Source organism: Larimichthys crocea, unplaced genomic scaffold (assembly GCF_000972845.2).
Source record: "Larimichthys crocea isolate SSNF unplaced genomic scaffold, L_crocea_2.0 scaffold97, whole genome shotgun sequence".
Taxonomy (NCBI): Eukaryota; Metazoa; Chordata; class Actinopteri; family Sciaenidae; genus Larimichthys; species Larimichthys crocea.
Window position 1 is genome coordinate 1,485,676 of NW_020861315.1, and position 11,155 is coordinate 1,496,830.

The 11,155-nt window shown below is 41.1% G+C and overlaps 1 protein-coding gene across 4 annotated transcripts in view; it reads left to right on the forward strand.

Annotated features, from left to right (window-relative positions):
* Positions 1 to 8,735, forward strand: part of zgc:113278 (Translocating chain-associated membrane protein 1-like 1-like) — a 10,763-nt gene extending 2,028 nt beyond the window's left edge. The window contains exons 1-11 of one of the 4 annotated variants that reach the window (XM_019276047.2): positions 376 to 1,303; positions 2,147 to 2,207; positions 2,329 to 2,447; positions 3,473 to 3,589; positions 3,669 to 3,727; positions 3,976 to 4,060; positions 4,817 to 4,887; positions 5,247 to 5,351; positions 5,480 to 5,623; positions 5,753 to 5,913; positions 6,062 to 8,735. In XM_019276047.2, the coding sequence (XP_019131592.1) occupies positions 1,184 to 1,303; positions 2,147 to 2,207; positions 2,329 to 2,447; positions 3,473 to 3,589; positions 3,669 to 3,727; positions 3,976 to 4,060; positions 4,817 to 4,887; positions 5,247 to 5,351; positions 5,480 to 5,623; positions 5,753 to 5,913; positions 6,062 to 6,135 (1,116 nt within the window). In that variant the 5' untranslated portion in view covers positions 376 to 1,183 and the 3' untranslated portion in view covers positions 6,136 to 8,735. Of the gene's footprint in view, positions 1 to 375; positions 1,304 to 2,146; positions 2,208 to 2,325; positions 2,448 to 3,472; positions 3,590 to 3,668; positions 3,728 to 3,975; positions 4,061 to 4,816; positions 4,888 to 5,246; positions 5,352 to 5,479; positions 5,624 to 5,752; positions 5,914 to 6,061 lie in introns of those variants that run through there. The other 3 variants (XM_010731699.3, XM_027277209.1, XM_027277210.1) reach the window with 3 other exon arrangements.
* Positions 8,736 to 11,155: the final 2,420 nt, after the last annotated feature.

Consider the following 11,155-nt stretch of genomic DNA (forward strand, 5'->3'; position numbering starts at 1 on the left):
TGCGGCCCCTAGGAAGTTATTGTAAATTATTGTTTGATTATTTGTTTTAAATTGAAATATATCTGACATACACATTCACATGAATCTAACATATAATTATCATAATTTACACAACATTGATGAGAGGCTAATTATGAGTTTTGCAAGTGATCGTGTGTTATTGTAGGTCCAGTTTAATACAATTCAATTTTATTGATACAGCATCAAATCATAACATTATCTCATGACACTTTCTTTATAGAGGAAGTCTAGACCATACTCCTTATGATATTTACAGAGACTCAACAACTTCCATTATGAGCAAGCACTTGGTGACAGTGGCAATAGGACATAAATCCTGCCTTATTAAACTCTGCCATAATGGTCAGGCCAATTTGACTCAGGGGTTCTCTACATGACGAGATTATAAAACTGGGTAATAATATGGGGACCTGCCTCGGATGATATTGCACTTTAGTTGGTTGCCGTTTGGAATTTTCCAAGTAGACAGTAAGGCGTGGGAGAGTATTCATTTGGTATTTCATTAGGTGACACTAAATACAACACACTGGACCTTTAAATTGGATTAATTGGTGCCTTTAGTTGGGTGACCCTGGGGCTCTGGTGCAATCACCTGTCTGTGCTCGGATGGTAATCCAGCTGTGTTAATCTGATCAATCCAGGTGATGAAATATTACTAAACTATGAGATGCAAACATCACTCTCACTTCTTGTCTTTTTCCTGCAGGCATATTAGGAAATATGTGTGTTTGCATGGAGTACGTGAATGCATCACGGGCCTGGGTTCTCCTTCTACGTCAATGACACTGGGCGGTTCATGAATGGGGTTTTGAAGTGGGAGGGCCCGTCATCTGACTTTACCAGGAGGCATCAAAAAAAAAAAAAAAAAAAAAAAAAAAAGAAGAAGAAGAAGAAGAAGAAGAAGTGGGTGTTGCGTGCTGTAGTGTTTGGTTTGGATGCGATGCATCTTCATGACTGTTTTTAAACACACGAGCAGCGGGGTTCACTCTACCTGTACCGGACCGCAGTGGAGCGATCAGCCCAGAGGAGAGCCAACATCCATCAGCCGAGACGTGCAGGCCAGCAGCGGCAGCCGTGCAGCAGTAGGTGGTGGTGTGGAGGAGAGAGAAAGCTCGACTAACGGAGCCAGAGAGAGAGAGAGAGGGAGCCGTGTTGGTGAGCCATGGGGTTCCGCAAGAAGAACAAGAGCCCGCCGGTGCTGAGCCACGAGTTTGTGATCCAGAATCACGCCGATATGGTGTCGTGTTTGGCCATGATTATCCTCCTCGGCCTGATGTTCGAGGTACTGTGTGTGTTTGGACGGGATGAAGCTGTTTTGGGTTAGCAGAGTGATGTTAGCCGCTGATGCTAACTCTCGTTAGCTGACATGACAGCAGCACTCCAGGGGCAGGGCAGCTATAGCGTGTGTCTCCCCTTCCAGCTTCTCATGTGTCTCACTGATTGCCAAAGAAAAATGCGAGGAGGCCCACTGCCACAGCTAACAGGTCATTTTACCAGTCGGCTAATGCATTGCCTCCATAGCAAACCAGTACATGCATATGTGTGGCCTTTGGGCAACAGGATAGTCAGGCTAAAAAAAAAAAGTGCATGCTGCACATTTGGTCTGACAGCCTTCCCCACACTAACCTGTCCCAGCCATCAGACCTTAATCTGGAGCTGGAGCATAGTTTGGTATAGAGTTATCACTGTCTATACTCAAGGAGAGACTGAAGCCCATGACACACTCATCCTGACATAATGAGTCACTGTAAGTGAGCTTGAATTATGTCTTATTTTGCGAGAGCCCCTCCAGGCAGGCCCCTGGACGCCCCCAGACCCCCTCTTGTTATTGGAAGGAGTGGATCTTGCAGTGACACAGCAGTCCTCACTCATAACACACACACATGCAATGAAAAGATGACTGTAACTGTTAACCGACAATTAAAAGGTTAAACGTTCGACGCAGTCATTCAGATGATGCGTCGAAGAAAGGTGTCACGACTGCGAGTTAGGCTCCACTGATGTCGCATGATCCAGTCAGGTTATACACGTGTTAGTCTGAATGTGTCAGTGGTCAACTGGGACAAACCTTTTCTCTGACTCAGATTTAGTCCTTTTAATCCTGTTCCTGTTCTTTGTGTTTCAGGTCACAGCGAAGTTTGCCATCATGTTCATCACAGTCCAGTACAATGTAACACAAGTTCTTGGTGAGCTGACCACTAAAGTTAATGTGATTTATTTTATTTTTTAAATAACTGACCAATACCTGTTTATTCTGCCTCTTTAGCTGTTGCTTTAAGGTGTTTCTTCTCTCTCTCTTTTTAGCAGATGAGAAGAGCGAGCCAGTGAACCTTTACCAGTATGGCCCTAAAGATGTGGCCACTGTGTTTTTCTACCTGCTTATTGCAGTCATCCTTCATGCCTTGATACAAGAATATATTCTCGATGTGAGTACATAAACATCCGAACTCGACTGCCATCATATTGGCTCACATTGTTTGTTGTTTATAACACAGCAGCTTATTATTTTTTTGATATGAGGGGAAACAGAAACCTGTGCACTCACTACAGTATGTCTTTTGTTAAATAATGCCTCATGTGTTGCCTCTGTTCATGATTTTAATTTTGGAGAGTCGTTCGTTGGTAATCAGGACTAATTCTTCTTCCAGCTGCATGTGTACTAAAGTGTAATGACTGAAACTGCGCTCATGTTTCTCCTGACATCTTTTCTCTTTGATGTCACTTCCCAGTGGGCTATCCTAAATCAAAGGACATATTTTTAGTCCAAAAATAAAAAAATCCTTTTTGTAGAATACTTTCAACAGAAAAAAAGGAAAGGATCTCATTTATTCATGTCTGTTTTTAAAACATGCTTATGTTGGCTGTTAGCAGTTCAAGAGATGGGAGACAATCTCTTCAGTTCAGTCAATGATCTAACCACCAACCCTGTGATTAACAGATGACTTGTTCTACTTCTGGAGCAAGACAGACTGAAGACAGACTTTACAAAATGTGAACTTATCTTAGGTTTAAAGAATTATGATTACAGCATTTGTGCGAGAAGGAGAAAGAGGGAAAACTTGCCAAGCTACTCAATTTATGTTGATTACAATTTATGTTAGAGCTGTGACAATTACGGCAACAACAGGCAGTGTTATTATATTCTTTATCTCCTGTTCCTCAGACTGAAAATTTACCTACAAATATCATTTTTTATATTAATGTTCTCCTCGTGTCTGCGTGGGTTCTCTCCGGGTACTCCACTTAACAGGTTGATTGGTGAGTCTAAATTGCCCGTAGGTGTGAATGTTTGCCTTTGTGTGCCCTGTGATGAGCTGGTGACTTGTCCAGGGTGTACCGAGCCTCTTGCCCCAAGTCAGCTGGGATAGGCTACCCTGATAAGGATAAGCGGTTATAGAAAATGGATGGATGGATGTTTTCACCATGTGTAATATTTGTGTTTTCATTTCAGAAAATGAACAGGAGGCTGCATCTGTCAAAAACCAAACACAGCAAGTTCAACGAGTCTGGGCAGCTGGCGGCATTCTACCTGTTCTCCTTTATCTGGGGCTGCAGCATCCTAACGGCGGTACGAGGGTCAGGAGTCACAGACACCGTCCCAGACTGCATTAGCTTTTATCTTATGCGTGTCTCTCTTTCTTTGACAGGAGGACTTTGCAACAAATCCTACTTTCTTATGGGAGGGTTACCCTCACACTCACATGGTGTAAGTAAAGATTTTTGAGATTTTATACACATCATGAGCTTATATTTTACTATTTTAATATCACAGCTGAAGCTTGTTACAGACTTTCTTACTGGTTTGACTTATTCATGTCACTGTATTTTAAGTAGAAGTTACAGAACAGTGCACCATGCACAACACGACCTCTTGTATATTACCATGATATTACCTCTGTCCACGCTGAAATAACACCCAGGCTCTTAACTCTGCACAATCTGTCCTCTGTCTAGTTTTCAGGTCAAGTTCTTCTACATTTGCCAAATTGCCTATTGGCTCCATGCACTTCCTGAGCTGTACTTTCAAAAAGTACGGAAGGTGAGGGTCATGTTTGTTTCAAATTACATACTTTGAAAAATCTCTCAAAAAAAGGTTTTTGCATGTTATCCAAGGTTAGCAGGGCAGCAACCTCTTTATGTAAATCAGTGGTCTTATACTGTAGATGTGAGGAGGTACCTTGGCTCTAGGGAATAAAAAGGCTGTCAACTTTAATTTGGATTTTACAGCCACATCAAACATATAATCTCTTAACAAATGAGAAGTGGTGAAGAACTTGAATGTGTGGCACACCAGACTACGATTAAAAAGTCCGTAACCTATGATGAGTACAGTGGAGTTTGAACATCAGTCGGTTAGTGTCCCTCTTATTCCTGCTGGCGTTTTCACGTGTCTCTGCGAGGAATCAGCTGACGGCACAGATGTGCACACAGGGGCGAGGAATACATCAAACAATCGCACCTCTGTTGGTACAGACACAAGCAATAAGAAAAGTTTACTTATTATGGATCCTTTTCCTACTCCACTACAAAAGCAGTGAGTCAGATAATGCATGTGTGTGTAGCTATTTCATTTACATGTACTTTATTTTAGAGCAGATAGGAGCCAAGTGGATGTTCAGGCTTAATTAACATAGAAAATGTATGATAGCGTCAAAGCTTAAATGTGACTAGTAAGTCCTGGCTGTGTCATAAGGATTGCAGATTTCCTTAAAAGTATTTTATTATCCAGTAAATGAAATTACTAAAATAAACAGTATACTACTGCTGCTGTAACTAACACCTTTTATTCCTACAGGAGGACATCCCCCGCCAGCTCTATTACATTTGCCTTTACGTTGTCCACATCACTGGTGCCTATGTCTTAAAGTAAGTGAAATAATTAATTTCTTTTGTGTATAAAAGTAAAATAAGCACATCATTATGCTTTTTAACAACGTGTAAATCGTACACTAAACTACACAGTCTCTCAGAGTTTCTGGAGTGATCAGAGTCGCTCAGTTATTGTTAAACAACCCCATAAAAATCTTTAAACTCGACAATGATTCATTTTGAAAACATGTAACACGGAGAACTGATACGAAATATTCTATCTCCTGGTTCACAGCCATGTTCGATAAGAAGACTATACGGAGCTGCTGGTGTTTGCTGATGTCTCCTGCTCTTCTGTAGCTGTCATCATATTCTGTGTCACCATCCCTCTCTCTCTCTGTCCCGTCCTGTTTTAGCCTCCATCGACTGGGCCTGGTGTTGCTGGTCCCTCACTACCTGGTGGAGCTCCTGTTCCACGCTTCACGCCTCTTCTACTTCAGTGACGAGAACAAGCAGAAAGGGTATTGCTTCCATTCATCTAACAAACAAGTTGTCAATTTTCCAATTATTATGTTGTGGGTGGTAGTGCCTTCCTCTTGATGCTAATCTGAATAACCTTTCTCATTCTCTGCTGTTTTTTTTGCTTTAGTTTTACTCTGTGGGCGCTGCTTTTTGTCATCGCCCGCCTCCTCACCCTCACACTCTCAGTTCTGACGTTTGGCTTTGGGCTGCCCCGTACAGAAAAACAAGGCTTTTCTCTAGCAGAAGGCAACTTTAATGTGCTCACCATAAGGCAAGTCCAGATGGCTTTAACTGGAAAAGCCCTTAATGTTTGGTACTTAGCTAATTAATCTGTGGTAGAAAACTTAAAAACAAACAAAGTTAAATCTCTTTAACTTACAATGTCCTCCCCACTCCTCAGGATGACTTGTCTGGCAGCTATCTGTCTGACACAGGCCTGGATGATGTGGAAATTCATTAACTTCCAGTTGAAAAAGTGGAGGGAGCACAGCCAGAACCAGGCATCAAAGAAGAAAACAGTCAGCCCAAAGAGCAAGCCTCACAAAAGGGAGCCTACAAGGGGTGAGTGTTCAAGAACATCAGCATCTGGTCAGTCAAAATGTAACCTTGTGTTTTTAGTTTTGTCTCACACACTCTGTTTCGGGTTATTTTGCAATATTGTTCATTGTTGACCAAATTGATCTGAAATTGCTTTCGCTTGTTTTGTCAGGGGGTGCTGCCAACGGAGTTGTGAAACCTGACGATAAAACATCGCCACGGGCAAGAAAAGCCAAAGCTTCATAGAGATGGAAGAAGCGGGTGGGGAAGAAAAAAAAACTGAGTGAGGGAGTTCTGACAATGTGACAATATGTCGTTACACAACTTCAAATATTGTCTACTGCTCTCCAAAACAAATGTTTAAGCGCACTAAGAAACCTTACATAACTGTCCCTTTGGGGTCTTTTTTGTTTTTTTTTGGTTAAAAAAAGTTCAGTGTTACTGTCTGCTAGAAATGTTTATTATTAATCTGGGTTTTCTGCAGATGGGACATTGGCAGGACAGCGCTGGTTTTGATGCTTTAACAGGATAGATTTTAGATCTTCAAAGTGTCCTTTTGTGTAAAACTACGATCACTCGCCGGGTACTTTAACCTAAGTTGCTCTTCAGTAATTTGACATGGAATCCATTAACATCAAAGTACCTTTTTAAAAAAAAGCTAATTTTTGTTTTCAGGGCAACTTAATATAAAGTGTTAAAGTACAAACTGACTGTACGGGGTGTTATTTTAAGTTTGGGTCTTATTTAGTTAAACGTGCAAAACGGGCCACTGGCTCAAGTCCTAAAATAAAACCTTTCTTGCTCTGCGGGACAGCACTGATATTGTGCTGTTGTCGGGAAAAGATCCTAAATTATTTGCTCCAGAGGAATATTTCTGCTATTTAGGTATTTGGCATGGCTGCAGTCAGAAAACTGAAGCTTGTACTTAACTCCTTGATCATTTACTGCCATTATTTGACAACCTCTGCCTTTGAAATCCAACATGTTACAGGATTGAGGCACTTTTTTGTATTTTTTTTTTTTTGTTGTTGTTGTTGTTCGCTTTATCACTAGCCTGGTAAATCAGCTTCACCCTTTCACAGGGGCTCATCCAGGTTAGGTGACTTACCAAGCGGAAGCTGTACTGTAACCTGTGATGCTGTACTGTATGCATACAGTTAAATCTTTTTTATAATGGCATGATTGGAAACCTGAGCAAGAAACTGTGTTTGAGGCTGCGATTCAGTCTTTTTTATGGTAATGTCAATGCATGATGGTTTAAGGCTAAAGACTTTATGGCTAGTTCCTACCTGTGCTGTTGAGTTTGCATCTCTCTCTCTCACACACACACTCACACACAGACACAGACACACTTACACAAACACACAAGCATTCAGTGGCCTTTTTACAACTGCTGCAAGAGGTTTGAGTTATTTATTTTTGCCATATACTACAGATAGTTATTATTTTATATGCTTTGAAAAGCTATAACCAGCAAACAGCGGTACATAGCAACTGCGTTTAGTTAATCCGAACGATACAATCTTTCTTCAAGTGTCCTTATAATGTCAGTGGTTTGTATCACTTGTTCTTCTTGTGTTGCGTTCTGTTTGCCTTCTCTGTTCACTTTTGTAGTCTTGGGTATCAGGGGACAAGCTATTCACCACTTACACTATAAGTTACATCCCATGGTGCAATGGGAGGTGTGTTTGTAAAGGGATATGTTTGTATGCCTGTGTGTGTGTGTGTGTGTGTGTGTGTGTGTGTGTGTGTGTGTGTGTGTGTGTGTGTGTGTGTGTGTGTGTGTGTGTGTGTGTGTGTGTGTGTGTGTGTGTGTGTGTGTGTGTGTGTGTGTGTGTGTACAGTATTGTTTTGCCTACTGCGTATGTGAATTAACTGGGTGTGAGTGATGATGATGATGACAGCAATGTTTATTGCTTGTCTCGTAAAAAAATATATATATATATAGCCTGCGTGCAGAGCATGAAATGTGACAATCTGTTCGTTGACTCCTGCCCTCTCCTGGTTTGTTGTTATTTCACGATCACATCCTGTCTTTTAATTCACTTTGGTTGGGCCCCGTCTCTGCCCAATACGCTTCTGTGTGTTGTGGATAGGTGTATGTTCTACAGGTTACTAAATGCTTATGTGTTTAATGCCTCTGACGCTCAGATGCCCTTTTTTCCCCCGTGTGAGAGAGATTCTGTGATTTCCGTTTGCCAAATGTGGCATGTTTTGGCCTTCCTGCTTCACCTTTTCAATGATCCTGACATTGCTATGGAGCACACACACACACGTATTGTACTGTTGGTCATACTCTTTCCTCTCATGGACCAAGTCCTGCTCTACTACTAAACCACTGTGCATGTGAAGCTCTGTACAGACAAGACTGTACTACCTGTCTGCAGACAGTTGGAGTTTGGAGTCCTTAGTCTAGAGCAGGGAGGAGATGAAGATGCCATTCATTTTTGCTCCCTTTAGTGTTCCTTATTGGGACTTTGATGGTCTTTTAAAGCCCTATGTCTGTGTATGGCAGTGTCATAGGAGGGAAGGAGGGAGCGGAGGACTTATGTACCAGCCTGTTATTAAACTGTCTCAGATGTAAAAGAGAAAAAAAAAAAAACTTAACCCTACACTGTACTAAAATATGTGTCAGATTTTTAAGCTATTTTTATAGAGGGGGAAACTGTTGAAATTCACTGTTGTTCAGTACACACGTGTGAATATATGTTTCGCATCCATATTGATATAAATTGTGTTTTTTTTATATAAGAATGAAGCTTGCTGAAACTGTTAGCGTGGGTATACATTGTGGTATGAGTGTACAAAAATTTAGCCTAATGTTTTATTTAACTTCATGGCCTTATTAGAGCAAAGTGAACTCAATTGTATAACAGTGCTCAGTTAACACTACACTGCGGGCGTACACTGCAACGTTCACAACTACACGTTTTATGAAAGTGAAATACACCGTCATACTCACACTATAGTCGTTATCACATCAGTTTAAATATATGATCAGAGGAGCAATTGGTCAGTATCGTGTTTTTATTTGTTCCAGTCCTGCAGGGTTTTTTTTTTTTATTTTTGGTTTTTTTTTGTAGTTTTTTCAGCACTTGTTATTACAGGCGTGGACATTGAACTACATTTTGCAGCGTGAAAAAAAACATCTGTAAGCTTTTCTTGCTCGTCAGATGTCACACTGTGCAACAATCAGCAGACGTTTAGCGGCACTCTGCGGTTCACGGGCCCCTCTCGCTTCTCGAGACACAATAGCCTGTATAATCCCACAGGAATGCACTTTTTTTCTTTCTTTTTTTTTATTGCATAAATATGCATTTTGTTAGAGCACCGTAACTCTGCTCAACTTGGGTTGTTTCTGCATTGATTCTCAACGATTTACAAAATTGGAGATGCTTGATCCAAAACTGTGCATTTTGTAATTGTTGAATGAAAGAAAAAAAAGACCTCAGTGATTCAACTGTATGCTTCACCTCTAGGTGGCAACAATCATGAATGCATTTGACCATGAGATCACTTTAAAAATAAAAATGGAAAGAAAAAAGACCTGCACAGCAGAAACACATTTTATTGCATTCTTATTAATTCATTCTGCATTGTCCTTGATTTGTTTTTATTTTGCTGCTTGTTTATAGATGTTGCTATGTATTTCCTTTTTCAAATATGTTGTCTCTGAACTGCTCTGATGGTATATATTTATGCAAATTCTTGTGAGTTTTGATTTTTTTTTTCCTTTGTCACTATATATTTTTTTCATGTTTGAATAAAGCTTTCATTCATTACACAAACTTGTCAAGCACATGTGTGTCCATATATGTTTCTCCCCTAATACAGCCCACAGATTGAGTAGTAGATCTGTCTCCATGGAAACCTCACACACAAAAAAAGCACACAGTAAATTATGAGAGATGTAGATAATTATCCACTTCTGAGGTGAATCGGCAGTGAAAATGTCATTCATAGAGCAGAGATACGCGCAAGATCCTTGGTTATCAGAGGCTTCCCTCTCTTGCTCATTACATCTTTCCACCTATTTAACTTAAGGATAGATTTGGAGACCTACTTGATTTTAAACATTTCTCATTTCTACTTCCCTTTGGGGATGGTGTCAGGAGACTTATTGGCCAAATCCTACTTCTTGGCTAATTACCACCAGGGGGCAACAGTGAGCTTCTTGCCTGAGGGACAGAAACAGTCTGCAGGGGCATAGCTGCATACAGACCCGCATTAATAAATCACTAGTCAGAGTGAAAAAGACAGAAACATTGTCTTATCACACAGTATGCAGCTCAACACTCTTAAACAGACTTCACTGTGCAGTCATGCATCACAACGAAGTAACTGATGGGGTTTATCCAAACATGAGGTTATATTTCAGAAGGGAGACCTCCGCCTTGGCTCTGCTAATGTGCAATTTGACTGGCAGGGCACTGTAAACATGATGTCTGCTGTTCATGGATGGTGAGGAATGAGCACAACACGGAGAACAGACACCTGCAGCTCACTGTTAATGTGTTGTGTTGCTTCAGAGTAATGGGTTTTCTCTGGACAATCAGACAGCATGATGGATCAGTGGGAACCAGAGAGGCAGGCTGGAGCTCTGCAGGGTCAGCACAAGGACAGGAGTTCACACACACGCTCTCCATCACACACACACACACACACACACACACACACACACATATATGCACACACTTGCACTCTGAAGGCTGTAGCCACAACCCAAACATACATGACCTGAACCCGCTGAGGGTGTGCTTCAAAAGCAAACTTGCAGAAAGCAGAGATCTGCTAAGGCGAGGAGAGGGGAAAAAATCACTATCCCACTCTTTTTTTCTTTCTTTAATTCCTCCCTTTCATCCAATGAGGATAAATCTCTCGTTACATCATCAGTATTATGTGTAATTTCCATATAAATTAGCTTCATTAAAAGGGGAGTACTTTCTTATTTAACAAAGCTCATTTGAAATTCTGTATTTAATAAGACATGCAATCCCAGACTTGCAGACTAATAGCCAACAATTAGCAGGACTGGAGCATGTGTGTGTGTGTGTGTGTGTGTGTGTGTGTGTGTGTGTGTGTGTGTGTGTGTAATCTCTTGGAAGCATTGTAGTCCCTCTCAGTGTTATTTTCATTGATTATCTCAAATGAGCAAATTGGGCAGCAGCTGCTCTCCCAGCCAGGTTTACTCGCAGTGATCCATGAAGCACGGTGGAGATCTAAGACGTTCGCGACCTCACGGCTATTTGCGAGCGAGCAGATGAGA